The 16,190-nt window shown below is 37.9% G+C and overlaps 1 protein-coding gene across 2 annotated transcripts in view; it reads right to left on the bottom strand.

Annotated features, from left to right (window-relative positions):
- Positions 1–8,062: 8,062 nt before the first annotated feature.
- The window catches only part of CAT (catalase), a 31,463-nt gene continuing 23,335 nt past the window's right edge, over positions 8,063–16,190 (bottom strand). For both annotated transcript variants that reach the window (XM_032770672.2, XM_032770673.2), the window contains 4 exons: positions 13,153–13,286; positions 10,818–10,925; positions 9,364–9,450; positions 8,063–8,879 (listed from right to left, as the gene is read on the bottom strand). In XM_032770672.2, coding sequence (XP_032626563.1) covers positions 8,814–8,879; positions 9,364–9,450; positions 10,818–10,925; positions 13,153–13,286 — 395 coding nt within the window. In that variant the 3' untranslated portion in view covers positions 8,063–8,813. The remainder of the gene's footprint in view (positions 8,880–9,363; positions 9,451–10,817; positions 10,926–13,152; positions 13,287–16,190) is intronic.

Below are 16,190 nucleotides of genomic sequence, written 5' to 3'. Positions count from 1 at the left end.
AAATATTTAAGTGACGTGGGGAGAGGCTACTCTGGATTTGTTTATGACAAACAGGGAGGAACTAGTTGAGAACTTGAAGGTGGAAGGCAGCTTGGGTGCAAGTGATCATGAAATGGTAAGAGGGAAAACAGCAGAAGAAAAACAGTGAATAAAGACAATGGATAATAAGAAGGAAGACTTCAGCAAACGCAGAGAATTGGTAGGTAAAATATTGTAATCCTTGAATGCATAGCCCTGTCATTGCCACTCAGGGAATTTGTAGAAGATAAAGATAAGGTGGACCTAAGTTGCCTGTATGTGAAAATAGGCACAAGCAGCTCCTAAGGCTAATGCTGAATCAATCTGCAGAGAAAAAAAATGTTCTTTTGGAAAAGCTTTCAATCCCATGACATAGGCCTGAGACATTTATCTGAAAAGTTGATGTGTTTTCTATCTGCTTAAACTGAGTTTTGAAATATTAGAATAAATCCAGGGGAAAGAGTGGGCAGAGGACAGATATGGCAGTCAATGGGTGCATGATAAATGCATATTAGAACTTAGATATTTATGTGATAAATTGCTATCTCTATCTAAAATGTCATCTGCTACCCCCACGCTAATTACACAGCCTTACCAATAGTGGAGTATCAAATAGCAATTGGGGTTCTTTTTCAATGTACTTGAATACTTTTGCATTACAATATTTGCTGATATGAACCATTTCAAAATTGCCAAAGGCTCCTGAAAAGGAGAACCCAGAATCGGGTCTATATGTCATTAGACTCCAGGGATGATCTAAAATGACCAATGCCACACCTTTTATAATAATGGAAAGGGTCATCATAACCAAAGTCATATGGATATTAACTAAGTACCAAGATACTGTGTGTTAGCTTTCCTTAGATGAGCTTACGTACAATTTCACAGGTCAAGCTATGTCTGTTAGTTCCTTTCTCTCAAGGTACAGAGTGAAGTTGTACCAACTAGTGAAATGGATCATACTGTAATTTATGGATTGACAAATAGTCTCCTTTACTGTGTAGCAGGCCTCCTTGAGCCAACTGCCACTAGAGTCTTTTATGTAGTAGTTTTATTTTGTTGCTTTGTACTAGAAAACTAACTGCATGGGTATCAGTGCAAAGTTTCAGCAAAATAATTTTCAACATACATCCTAAGGGCTTATCTACATTTCACATACACCCACATTATGTTACCCAGTTACAATATGGTAGAAACTTGTCATGTGGCTGAGATCTAACTGTGTTGGAACTGGAATAAAGCTCAAGGCTTTAATTCAACTTTACAACACTGCCAAATCATGTGCACTATACAGACTTAGCCATGTTGCTACAGGTTCCCCTAAAGTTGCTATTGCAAATGGGTTGGGTCTTACATTGTATATTTATTATTATCCTTTTCTATCATTTTTTACAATGTTGCCTCATTGCTTATTACACAGACTTGATTGCTCTTGATTCTTTGGCTTTCCCTAGCTGCTTTTTATAAATCCCCAAGTTCCTTTGGCATGTACAACTCTCTTGGGAATCCTCTCTTGATCCAAGTGAACCATATCATCAGTGAAAACTACATCTTAATAAGAAAAGGGCCCCATGGCCCTACTGTCGTGATGTTAAGCTTATCTCCCACTGAATTCCCAGCCCCAGGGTCAAGGCTACCACCTTCTAATTTAAAACAAAAAACCAAGAGTTGCACCAGTGGAAGTAACAATGTAACTCCTATATGATGACTATTAGCTAAGCAATGTAGTACAGTGAAAGTTACCCTGAATACACAGAATAGTTCTTGAAGCTATAGGAAAAGTTGCTTCCAGAATCAAGGCTAATCTCACTAACATTCAAGACTGATTCCTATTTGAAATAGGAAGATCACTACAAGACCCATTCCAATTACACAGATTTTTGGACTTCTATAGAGAGAATCAACATGCAATAACAGATCTAACAAGTTATCATTCAAGTGTTCTGTGCCATGAAACTTAGAAATGATGAACAGCTGTTGCTGAAAGGTGCTTCTTATCTTTGAACTGCCAAATGAGCCTAAGCAAAATGGTTGGTTGTTTTTTTTTTTCAAACTATATATATGAAAAGTTAATCAGACCTCTTCTACTTGAGCTAAAGAAGCAATTGAGAGAAGAAGGCTGTCTTACGTCCTATGTGGCCAGCCACTAGGAAGGGACATGACACACACTTTGCCAGTGGGTTATACGGCTATTTGTGAGAACGTTGGTTAGAAGGGTGTCTGGATTCTGCTCCTCAGTCAGGGAAAAGAGTGTGATAGCCATAGATCTGGCAGTCACTGTGAAAAGCATTGTACTTCACATTTCAAACTGCCACATTAAAGACCAGGATCTATTTCCAGCTCTATCTGAAGTGCCTCCTGCAGCTTCTTAGTTACCTTCTTTGGAAAATAGGGGGATAAGAATTGCTTCTGGAATAGAGATAGTAACTATGAAGTATACAGAAATATTAAAAGCATTCAGTAGAAGAGGTGAGATCAGACCCAGAATACCAGAGCTTTGGGCCCAGAGCACCTTCACCTAAACCAAAGTGTACTTTGACAGCACACTCTTCCCCCACAATTTCACCATGACAGTCATGTCATCAGTCAGTCTTTTCTCTGGATGAAAAGGCCTTTATGCATATACATACTTACACAAGGGAACAGAAAACCCCTTAAATTAAAATACATAAGTAAATAAATGAATTGGAACATGCTATTTCAAAGGAACTCAGATACTGGAATGTCTTTGAAATCAGTCATAAAATCAATTTGACAATGTTTAAGATTTTTAGATTTCTATACAGAAGGACGGTGCAGTTCACAACCAACTTTTACTGATCTGAATGAGTTAAGGGTGTGCAGCATATTGTTAGGTTGAGCCATGAATCTGCAATTTTGTCGTCTTTAATCAGTGATTCTCTCCAGTAAACAAAAATCATAGTCCAGGAGGACTTCAACCTTTACATTAGATTACACTTACCTTAAGTAAACTGAGGGGTGAAGGTACATAGGTCTAATGAATGCATTATTTTGAGTTTTACTGTGTAAGAAGGCACTGGAGTATGCAGCATGTGTGTGTGTCCACTGCTCTTAAGGCTTTTGGGTCCTTGAAGACTGAAAGCTGTAATTGCAGGTCACATATTGGTTTCCTGTCACTTACGCATGAAGTGGAAGACACCACATCACCAATCAACTAACATCCCAGTATTGATGCCCACTGTGATGCTCTGTACCTCAGGGGAACACCCTACACCCCCATGTTCATCTTTATAGAATGACTGTGTAGTATCCAATCAACGGTTGTCATGCTGGGTGTCTTCGGAAGGCTCATGATGCACTGAGCATGGTTGTTATAGTGATGTTATAATAATTGTTACAGTAAGGTTATAGTATACAGTTCATGTATATAGTTATGAGGCTGAAAATGTATCCTCATGGCTTAAAGCAAGCCCAGACAAAAACTCCCCAAGAACAGAGAGGCAATTCACACCTCATCAGGGCTGGTATGGGACAAACCCAGCCCAGCTTCACAGGAACAAAGGATTCTGGCCTAGGTGCCAGTCCTCCTGCTCTACTGAATATTTAATTATTTGTAAAAAGTGGAAGAGCTTCAAAAACAGAGACCGAAATTCAAATCTTTCCTCCACATCAGGCAGAGGATACTGAACCCAGCTCTCTCATTTCCTGGGTGACTGCTCTAACCACTGCACTAAAAGTTCCAGGAGGGCACCACCTCCTCTGGTTGTTTTGTGTGGGTTTAGATGTGCTCAGAACACATCTCCTGGATTAGGTTCCAAAGATAAGAGAGGCAGGTGAATGGCTTGTTTGTGAATTCTGCTGGGTCATAGGCATCCGTTTGACACTGAGCTTCTGGGTGGTGACAGGATATAGGCAGCTGTGTGCATGCCTGCTACTTAAATTTAGGAGCCATGAGGACTTTAATGGCAGAAAATTATGCATCTATAGACTTTAGGCACTTATGGGGTTATGCAGCAGCTGAGTGTGGCTTTTGTCAATGCCGTAAGTGCCTAAATGTTGAGTGTTGTGGCTGAAGTCCCATTGTGAACTCTACCTCTAGGCTCTAGTGTAACGCCAACATCTGTTTTTTTGTAGGCACTATTCTTCCCTGACTTCTTGGGGTATGTCTATGCTGGGAAGGGAGGGAGTACTAAAAAACCCTGACGCAGCAAGTCTCTACAGACTCGGGCTTGTGCTGTGGTGCTGAAAATAGCAGCATAGAGGTTCCCATTCGGGCTGGAGCTTGGGCTCTGAAACCTGGCAATAGGGGTGGGCTTCAGAGCCCAGACAGGATTATCTACACTGCTATTTTTAGTGCTATAGTATGAGCCCTACAAGGCTAAGACTCTAGACCTGGGCTCTGAGACTTGCTATCATGGGTTTTGTTTTGGGCAGTGTTGTCAGTTGGTGTGTGCGTGCTCTCTCCATATAGTGCATCGGCTGTGAACACAGCCAGCTCAGCGGACCTCAGTAGTACAGGTCAGAAAGGCCAGACTTGGTTTGATGGCAAAGGCACTCGGCCAGGCTTATTGCTGATGAAGCCTGGTACCAGTGCCTAATAAGCTCTAAGGGTACACTAATGCATGTATGCCCATGACAATGGACTCAACTCAGTCAGCAGTGGGACTTTCTGCTTCCCCCTTTCTGCTGGACCAAGGTATCCCTCCTATGATTTCTCTTTTATACATTGATACAAACAAGTTACGTATTACACTCTTGATGTGGTTAGTTACGAACCCTACACCTTGTATCTGTTAGTTCAAACAAAACATTTTCATCCATCATCCTGTCCTGTCCTCCAATCCTTGTTTTACACAGGGGTCAGTGTGTTCCTGAACTTTCTCCTATGATTGTGTTTGTGTAGGGGTGTACCTGTACTAACCTTCTCGAATGTATACATGAATACTCTGTGCCTCGTACTTCTTAGGAGTGCTTGTGTTTTTGCAATGCTCAGTGCTTTTGCCAAGTTCCTGTACCAGACAGTGAACTTGTAAGCAAGCATTTGCTTTATGATCGGGCCTTTTGCTCATAGCATGGCTTTTGCTGACTTTGGTTCAAGCCTTGCACCAGGCGCTCTGCTCCAGGCTCACGCGCTCTCTCTTTCTCTCTACTACTGCAGACATTGCCTTAGTTGCTCATTCTGGTCAACGTATGAGACCAGTGCTTTGTCTAGACGCACCACAACTAGAAACTTTTTGATTTCTTGTGGAGATTTAGTTGCAAGCTTTCCCTCCTATGCAACTAGAGTGCAACAGACTCCCTTCCACTATGCCCTTCCCAAGCCAGGGTCTCTATCCCTATCTATCTACTATTTACACAGGTTGCTCTTCTATGTACAAAAAGAGCATAGGGTTCTGTTTGTATATGGAGCAAAAAATGATGATTCACAGAGTAAATAACTGCCAGATAAACAGAAAAGCTGATTATAGGAAGAGTAAACAGGCAAAGAATGAAATGAGGAGTTGTGTAACTACAAAATAGTAATGGAAGAATAGTCATTGGAATAAACCTTTTGGGATGTCACACAGTATCTGTGGAACACTGAATCCAGATTTTTCTTAGAAAATGAGCTGCTATTGAAACAAAGGAGATTAAAAGAGAATCCTCCCTGAAACAAGATTGAAGTAGTATTAGGAAAAACTGAGGGAAATCTCAAAAACATGTCAAGAACAGTAATTCTCATATTCTGGGCATTAGAGAGGGTTTAGAAAGTAAAAATATAATTTTTTTCCCTTCAGCAAAAGCTCTCACGGGCTACCAAACCTTTCTCCATTCATTATGGAGACAGTGCAGTGAATAGGCTAAAAATGGTAGAAAAATGCTAAAGCTAGGGCTGTGATATTTAAACTAATAATAATGGATTGATTAAGTCTTTTCTTTTGATATCTTATTGTAATATAAAATGTTAAATAATATAACCTTGAACCAGAGACTCCATGTCTCCTCACTCCTTTAAAAACAGATCAAGTATGAAATTATAAATTTAACCTCAAGAGAGAACTTGAACAAGTGGTTCTAGTGAAACTTTCACATTATTCCTATCTTAATACTTTTGGAAAATCATCAATTTATGTAAAACAGTGAGTTGTATGAATTCAACCGGTGACAGCTAGAGAAAGGTGCAAGCAGAATACTGTGTCTATTAAGGAAAGACGGAGCATTTCTTCCAGCTCCTGTTTTAATCAATGGCAAAATTTCTATTGATCTAAATAGGAGAGGGATTGCCCTACTGCTAAGTACATTTTTTTCCCCTCTGAAATAAACTGTAGTTAGTTTACAGCCACAGTGTGGAGTAATAGTTAGAACAGGGAATGATAATCAGAACTCTTGGGTTCTATTGACAGCACTGCCACTGTGTAATTTTGAAAAGGTCAATTGAAAAAAAATTTCTGAAACTTCCATTAGTTTTGGGTTCCTCTGTTTGTGTATCCAGCCTGAGACACTAAAGGCCTGACAGTCAGAAATGCTTAATACTTGCAACTCCCATTTACCTCAGCCACTGCTTTTACAATGTATGTGTAAGATCTACAGAGTGGCTTTTAGCCAAGAAAAACTCAGGTCCTTGCAAGCTCTGCCTAGCAGAGTTCCTGCTAAGTCACTGCTGCCTACAAAATCAGAAGTGCTCTAGTTCACTGAGTGTGATAAAGAGCATACTAGTGTTTTGCCAATGAACTGAGACCTGAGCAGTTTCTGAACTATCTGCCCTTTAGTTTCCAGACACAATGTGTATCAGTGGGTGCTTGTGTACTTAAGAGTAGGATCCAAACCCTCATTGATTTTTCTTTCTATGGGGAATTTTCACATATTTTATAATGCTGAGTAAAGCCCAAATTAAAATGTAGTAACATGCCATATTAACTTTAGGCATCTGAGACAGAATAAAAGGGAAATCTGGACATGCTTGCAGGTACTTGTTTACAATGAAAGCTGAACAAGTCTTGATAAGGAAGATATGAAAGGGCTTTAATAGTTTTGAAAAAAAATAATCCTCTACCATCAGCCCTTGGAATCTTGAAACATATCAGCTTCTTGTGCACAGCTTGGGTGTTTTGTTTTTTAAACAGTGATCATTATTATTGGGCTGCTTGTAATCAACTCCTATATAACTATTGTAGTTAATGCTTTTATTCTACGCCAAGAAGCCACATTACCAAGAAGTCAGAATATGTGGACTTTCCAACATATCCAGAACAAAGCCAATTGTTGGGCTCAAATTCTTTTCACTGTCACTGATGGGTCATGTGATTCAAGTGCTAATAGGCAACACCAATGGCCAAGAAGGAAAATACACACTACAATTCATTCCGAAGTGATGGTATTGTGGAACTGGTATTTGGATAACCACGTGCACATGGTGGCCATTCACTAAGGAAGCAAGGAAGAGAGACAGGAAGACCAGCTGACAGTGGCAGCTTCATTCCTGCATCTCCAGGATTCTTGGTTTAACCATTGCCCTTAGTGTTGTTTTAAATGTAACAATTTCTACATAGTCCATGTTTAACAGAATCAGATTACTTAAAATACACTCAAAAAGATTTGAAGATAATGCCACTATGTTACAGGAAACTGCTAAAAGTCCAGATTACATTTTGCATACCAATATGGAACACCTTTCATCCCAAAAGATTCCAAAGGCTCTTGTAGAATTCACCTGAGACACAAGCTTTGGGCATGGTCCTGGGCCCACTGAGGTCAGTAATAAAATTCCAAACTGACTTAAATGAAAACAGAATTGGGCCTTTTCATTCACCACTGAAATGCAGCCAGTTCGAACTAGAATAGTACACAGCAGCTCTACAGGCTTAGGGCAGGTAAGTAATATATCCAACTGAGCCCGTAAGAGAGATTTATACAAACTTAAATAAATTAGCAGAGCTAGTATCTGGCAAAGGTAAAAAATTGTACTGGATTCTGAAAACTGTTTCCTTAGTCTCCTGGACAACTAACATTTATTCAAAAGAAAGTAGTTGATAGGTGGTATATTTAGTAACCGTTATCTGCAGTTCAACTACTTATAGCCAAAAAAAAAAAAAAAAGTGCCACATTTGGTTAACTGCAAGCAATTTTATTGTAAAAATCTAAACTTTAAATGATTAGAAACAAAATTACTATTTTCATCACTACCTCCCTTGCATAAAATATACCCAACCTGATATTTTCATAAGTAAGCAAAACCAACTTTAGCTTTCAGTTGTTGTTCCACCTGGATATGAATTAACAACTTACAGATACATTGTACTACAGGAAACTAGAGTTAAGCAAGAAAGTTACTGTATGTATATGGGTTCCTTTACTTCTTGCAATTTATTTATTTTTTTAACTGTAATGCTCACATTACACATACTGGGCAATTTATTTGTGACAAAATCAAGTGAAGTTCTATCAGCTTGAACACCCTATTAGTTCACCTATATTGATAATCACAGTATTTATAAGTTGTTTTCAGAAGTTTAGCCAGAAATTAGGGTCCTTATCTCAAAAAACCAATTGAAACACAATCTTTTCATTTAAGTATTTTGAGTTAATTTCCAAAACTAAACAAAAATGTTGAAGAGAGATCTGCATAAAATCATTACCAGCCTAGAGCACTTAGTGTTAGAAGGTACTAAATTATTAGTCAGTCAATCACTTGATTGCAGACATAAGAATAGACACTTTGTATTACTGCATCAAGCCTGAAAAGCATTTATATCTTGTGCAGATATCTGCTACATTTGTTAACATCTTTGACAGCTTATACTCCAGTTAGGTGGATGTAAAATCCATGGATGGACCAAATGCATGTAGCAACCAGATTACAGATTAGATCGTTCCTTTGGAGATGCTGGACGTGTAGATTGTGTATACGTTCTAATCACATCCTAAAAGCAACATGAAATTAATTAGGCTATGAAAAACACATTTAGGGCAAATTCTACTAAGAAGTTTCTTAAATGTGAATGCAGTTAAATCAACATTTTAAAGAAATTAACCAGTGCTTATTTAGTAAACAGCACAAGTGAAACATTTTGTTTAGTAATTGCCATTTTATCCCTTTTCCTTTATGCAATTTTAGAGGTAAGGTTATCATGCGTTAAGCTAACTAGCGTATCAAGTATATGCATGAAATATAAAACCACTAAATTCAATCCTTGTAATGCATCAACTAATTTGTACCAATTATCATTGCAATTAATGGTAATTATCTCATTGTCTGACTATCAAAACACTGAATTACCTCCAAGTTTAAAAAAAAAAACAAAAAACCTCAATTATATTCCATCAAGGTAGAGAGTCATGAAACAAAGTTAAGGTATTCAGCCAATTAAAGCCTTGTTAACTAGAAAGAAACCATCCCTAACACACCTGTTTGCCAGCTTCAGCACTGTATTTGTCCAGCAGAGCTTGAATACGGGCACCATACTCAGGATGAACATCAGTGAAGTTTTTCACCTGAAATAGTAAGGAAAATCATGGCATGAACAATTTCTCAGTTTCACCTTCATGCTTGGTTCTTGCCAATTCCAAAGCCTGCCATCAATATGCAATATCTAATAAGAAATATCATCAACAAGTCCCCAAAATCAAGCACCAGTTCGTATCAATAGACCGGGTAGCAAGGAGTGAATGATAGGTATTAAGTCACCTAGGACAACATCCTGATTTACTGCAAATTAAACAAACATTGCAAAGGTGTTTTCCATTGGAGATGATGAAGCCATTCTTCCTCTTAGCACCATTAATGCTACTCTCCTGGATATTTCAGTGAAGTTAAATTTTGGGGAATTTTCATCCTCCAAATAAAACCTTTATGGCCTTGACCAAATGAGGGTGGTTGGGTTTTTTTGTTTTTGTTTTGCTTTGAGTAAGATATCACTATTTTAAATACCTAGTGCAAAGCACTTGTGCAGTTTAATACCTTTACAATTCTGTTAGCCCACCCCACAATACAGGAAGCACAAATCACTATACTTCCACATTTGTGTTTTGAAAGTGTCAGCTCATCATGCTGCCAGCTTTAGCATTCTCCTTGTTAATGATGTAAAAAAAATGTTTCTTCTTTACACTCTACTGGTCATTTTTCACATAAAATAAAGAACAGATCACCTTATTCTCCAAAAATACAATTTCTGACCCTCTCTTTTCATTCCCAAATTTGTTGATCAACTGAAATACTGTAACACACCAACAGAAGCTAGATTTAAGCTAACACAGTAAGATCCTACAGTAAAAGTTGTGTTAGCTGGCACTTTACCAACCAGAAAGCTCTAAAACCAGCATTTCCGGTATCCATTAAAAGCCTGGTTAGCGTGGGGCCAGCAGGCTCCCTTCCTGGCTTTGTGTGGCTCCCCCGAAGCGGGAATCATGTCCCTACTGCTCCTAGGCAGAGGACCAGCCGCTGGGGCTCCATGTGCTGCCCCCACCCCGAGCAATGGCTCCACAGCTCCCATCGGCTGGGAACCGTGGACAATGGCAAATGTGGGGGCAGCACCTGCAGGAAGAGGCAGGGAGCACAGTCGACTGGCCGCTCGTCTGTCTAGGAGCAGAAAGATATGATGCAGTTATGGAGAATTTTCCAAGGTGAGTGCTGCCCAGATCCAGCATGCTGAAACCACTCCTACCCCAGTCCCCTCTCACAACAAAACTCCCTCCCAGAGCCTGTGCCCCGCACTCTTTTCTGTGCCCCAATCCTAGGCCCCCTCCTGCACTCAAACTCCCTCTCTCCATAGATAAGTATAACTCTTAGTTAACCGGAATTTTTGATGACTTGGCACCCCCTCTTTCCCCAACACACCAGATAAAGCTTTTACTGTACTTACAGCTTTCTTCTGGATGAAATGCTGAGCATCTTTAAGATGGCTAGCAATGTTCTCACAGAGTCTTTGGCGTTCATCTTCTTTCAGCACTTTGGTATAGAACACTCTCACCTTAAGATCAAAGTTAGTAGTTTAGTTTATGCAAGGCAAGGCCAGTTTTTAAACTGATTCCATCAAAAGCTCTTCATTAATAATAGTTAAACTGTTAAAGCTTAGGTCTTTAAACTATTACAAGAAAGCATGAAATACTGGTTCGTATTTTCCTAGCACATTCAAACTGCTTCCTGCCATGATGTACAAGTTCAAGTTTTTAGATGAGGGAAGAAATAAGAAAGAGGCAAAGAGAAGGACATGCTGATGATGAAAGTAGCACTTCCAAATCAATATTAAATTAAAGATGCAGCCATTCTACTTCCTAGAACCATTACCACTATTCTGCTGGACAGTTTTACAAAATTAAAATTTTGAAATTTTACATCTGCTTTACAAGACAAATCAATTTTAACTACTCTTCCAGTTTCTAAAATTAGACTATTTCAGGAAGTAACTGTTACAATTGTATCTTTCAATTACATATTTCTCCTTTATGACACTATCTGTAAAAAAATGTATGAATGAGATTTGCAAATGTACTGGCAACACTCTTTCTAGCAGTATGTCACAAATTTGGTGTTCACTGCTGTTTGTCTAATTACTTTCATTATCTTATATATCAATGTAATTCAGTTCTGTTGGAACCAATTAACACAGTGTGATATGAATGTTATAGTTTAGGTATCCGCAAAAACTAATTACATCAAGCTTGGAAAAAAATCAGGGCTAAATTTTGCATCTGGGTATTAGTGTTCAGGTTGGCCCGAAAAATTGACTATTTGCATTACATAGTGTAAAGAAACATTTTTAAAGGTTCTCTGAAATGACAGTATTTTAAAGGAAAGGTACTTAAGAGTAGGGGTAGTGTTACCAAGATACCTAGAGAAAAGTGATGAAATATGGAGAAATACGTTCCTGGTAAAATACTGGACTTCATATTCTCTTGGTATCACACTGCAATAAAAGAGGTCATCTCTCTTTTGCAGGTGCAATTTTGCATGCTTCAGTCTCAAAGGCATGTACATGAAAATTTGAACACGTCATGTCTGGTGAGTTGAACAAAGTGCTGTGCAAGAAGAATTTGAGAGGAACCACAGTTTGTTTGCTGGGCAGTCAAACTCAAAGCAGTCCATGACATTACAGCTGTCAAACTATCCAAAAATTAATCTTGATTAAATTGCAAGATTTAAAAAGCATATCAATTAGTTGCAATTTAATTGCAATTTAATTGCAGTGTTAAACTATAACAGAATACCAATTGAAATTTATTATAAATGTATGGAGGTTTCTATATTTTCAAATATTCTGATTTCAATTACAAAGTGTACAGTATTCACTTTATTTTTATTACAAGTATTTGCACTGTAAAAAGAAAATATTTTTCAATTCACCTCATACAAGTACTGTAATGTGATCTCTTTATTGTGAAACTGCAACTTACAAATGTAGATTTTTTTTTTTTGCTACACAATTCCCCTAAAAAACAATGTAAAACTTTAGAGCCTACAAGTCCACTCAGTCCCATATTTTATTCAGCCAATTGCTAAGACAAACAAGTTTGTTTACGTACACGGAATTATAATGCTGCCCACTTCTTATTTACAATGTCCCTTGAAAGTGAGAACTGGCATTCACATGGCACCTTTGTAGCTAGCATTGCAAGGTATTTACATCCCAGATATGCTAAATATTCATGGTTCAGCCACCATTCCAGAGGACATGCTTCCATGCTGATGACACGCATTAAAAAAGTGTGTTAATTAAATTTGTGACTGAATTCCTTGGGGGAGAACTGTATGTCTCCTGCTCTGTACCCGCATTCTTCCATATATTTGTAAGCTGCACTTTCACAATAGGATCAGACTATATACTTGTACGAGGTGAATTGAAAAATACAAATTAAAAAAAAAAGTGAGCACTGTACACTTTGTATTCTGTTTTGTAATTGAAATCAATATATCTGAAAAATGTAGAAACATCAAATATTTATAAATTTCAATTGGTATTCTATTATTATTTAGAAATGTGATTAATCATGATTAATCACAATTTTTCTTTTAGTTAATCGCGAGTTAACTGCAATTAATTTGCAGCCATACTTGAAATGAATTGGCAAAGATCTTTCAAAGCCTCCTCAGAATGGTCCTTAAATTTAGGCTAGATGCTTCAAAGGAAAACCCACATCCGGATAACACAATCAAGTTCCATGACAGACAATGTAATAAGTCCTTTTCACATAGTTTACCTGAGACACATTATCCTCATTTGCACTATTGAAGCGCTGCACATCACAGCATGCGACAGACATGTGGCTCTCCTTCAAACTGGGCTGATCTTCAGGACCAGTAAAACTGTTTGGATAATAATTTGGGGCACCACCTTTAAGAGAAAAGATCAGAATATCAGCCTTTTAGTTTAGATTAGGAGACAGTGAAATTATAAAGCACACTTGAAGGAATATATTCAAACTGATTTAGATAATCCTTTTACCCTGCTATCATGCCTATATTTCCTTTGCTTTCTTTGTAAAACAATTGCCAACACTTTGCCTCACATTCTGCACAAGATATAGCTCAGCAGTTACAATGTCCTGCATTCTGAAATGCGTATCTGATATAGTTGGTCAAAACTTGGAATTTTGAACATTTGTTTTTGTTCTAAATCAGAATAAAAGCAAAGTTTCCTGTGAAATGGAAATTCTGAAAAAATAAAATAAGAGTATTTCAAATGTCAATCACATTAAGCACTATCACTACAGGTGTCATGAAATAAAGCACCTAAAAATATACAAAAAGTTAGTTTTGAAACAATATTTCCATTTTTCTGAAATGATGTCCGCAAACAAAAATTTCTATTTTGGAAAATTTGTTTTTGTGGAAAATTTCTTTTAAAAAATCCCACAACCCCACAGTTTTGTCAAAATGATGTTTTCTGAAGGGAAACTTTCAACAAAAATTTTCCAACCAGCTCTAACGTCTGAATTTGAATCTATCTATTTCTCATTTCCTGAGTTTTCTTAAAAATTTCTGGTATTAAAACTTATGGCAGGATCTAAACCCCACTCCCTGTGTGACGAGAACCTGTTCCGTGCAAAAAGGAGGCTCAGTCACCTGCACATACGATCTCTCATCACATTTTTAATGGCTCAATTATGCAAGATGCCGAGAGCTCTGACCACAGTCGCAAAACACCTGAATACATGCTTAGCTTTAAGCCTATGAGTAGTCCCATTTACTTGATATACCACTGACGTCAATGGGACCACTCACATTCCTAACAGTTAATCATGTGTTTGACTGCTTTGCTGGATCAGGGGCCAGAATGCTCAGCATCTTGTAGGATCAAGGCCTGTGGGAGATAAAACGGGTGTTTAAAATTGTTGAGCACCAACTACCTTTATCCCAAAAATTACTTAAATTTAGTCCAGTAAAACAAAAAATGGTAGGCCATATCTTAATTGTCTCTCAATACCAATTCAGGGATTCTACTCCCACAATTTTAGTCAAATGGGGTTCATCACTCCTTAGGGAACACCACAATTAAAGACAAACAAAAGAATCTATTAATAATGACTACCAACAAAAGCGCTGGTGTGGACAGTGCTGTGGGTGGGAGACACTGTCCTGTTGACATAGCTTCCATTGCTTGTCATTTAATTATGCTAATGGGAGAGACCTCTCCTGTTGGCATAGAGCAGCTACACAGGAGACCTTACAGTGGGGCAGCTGCGGTGGTACAGCTCTGCTGCTGTAAGGACTGTAGTGCAGACATAGCCTTATTGTCTCATGGATAACCATGAACAAAGAAATTCTGTTTAGGGGTTGATGAATCCTGTTTGGTTTATCACGGACAACCTAAATAGTTTATAAATGAGCAGAGTTATGTAATCTTAACTAAGTCCTATGAAATCAAAGTTTTTGACTTGGTTAATTTAAAGAAGCCAGTCAAGATAGAGTTTTGATGCAGGAAAATGAAAGAAAACTAAGAATCTTACATTCAAATTAAATCCCATTATTTCTTGCAGTTTACCAAGGACAGCTCATGGTTCCTTTCTAGGAATACATAGTCTAAATATTCTGGCATTTAACAAGAGAAGCTGTTAATACCTTAAATTACAATACCATTTCACTATCCCATTAAAATTATTACAGGAAAAATTTAAAGCAAATCCTTTGGCACTGCTTTTGTTATCTCCATCTCACCAATGATGCTAAAGTCTAGGTGGCAGAAGCAGTGCTGCATTGGGAGGCTGTTTCTTCCTGATGCTGTGCGTTGTGGCTTCTTTGCCTTCTCAGCTATCTTGTTGCTGCTGCTGCTTGCTTATAAAGAGGCAAACCGTGCTGAACTGAGTTCTGCTTTTACTCCTTTAGTTCAGAGAGGTTTATTTATACCTCTCTTCCCTTTCCATTATCTTTCTGTAGAGGAAGGCAACCCCTCTTTCAGGGGCTTGGTTGCCTCGGATATCAGTCATAGTTCAGTACCTTAACACCTTTGTCTGATGATTTTAGTATCTATCTTCATCTTACGAATATGCTGTATGCTACTGAATATACAGCAGGATTGTAATTCTTCAACTTTATGGTTATTTTGCATTAGTCTTCGTGGTGGTAAATTAGCAGAACATCTTTAAGGATAGAATTCTAACTTTTTATTCAGCATATTTTTTTAGATTAATCCTTTGAACTCCACCAGGGCTTACAAGAAGTTGAAATTCCCTTTCAAATGAATCCAAGCACTATTTCCTCTGAGCTCTGAAAGTAATTTTTGTAAAATTAAATAGTTCTTAACAGTAGGGATGTAAAATGTTAACCGGTTAACCCATCTTAACTGCTTACCCTTGCACTAGCCCCAGCTGGCCCTTTGATCAGTTAGCCATTTAAACTATTAAAATATTTTGCTTAAACGGTTAGCTTTTAAATGGTATTTACATCCCTACTTAAGAGTGTCTTTGAACTTAAATGGTCATCACAGATGGTATTGTCTTTTTTTCTTACCATTCTTGGAGAGAAGATTCTTGTCTTTGAGTTTGGTAACAAGTTGCTTAAGCAATGCCAGATATTAATTTGAGAATTAGTTATCAATACTTATTAAAATGGCTTCTTAGTAACCAGTTATAGCACTGAATTATCTTGTTACATTTGTACATAAAATCTCACTATTCACACAACCATGGATCAGGCAGTTATTATATGATGGCTTGCATTTAGACGCAAAACTGCAAATATCTCAAAAACAATTTTATACCATTTTAAGAATTTGAGAAGCAATGGTTTTCTTTCACCT

This window comes from Chelonoidis abingdonii, chromosome 4 (assembly GCF_003597395.2).
Source record: "Chelonoidis abingdonii isolate Lonesome George chromosome 4, CheloAbing_2.0, whole genome shotgun sequence".
Classification (NCBI taxonomy): domain Eukaryota; kingdom Metazoa; phylum Chordata; order Testudines; family Testudinidae; genus Chelonoidis; species Chelonoidis abingdonii.
This window is presented reverse-complemented; position numbering and strand designations above follow the sequence as displayed.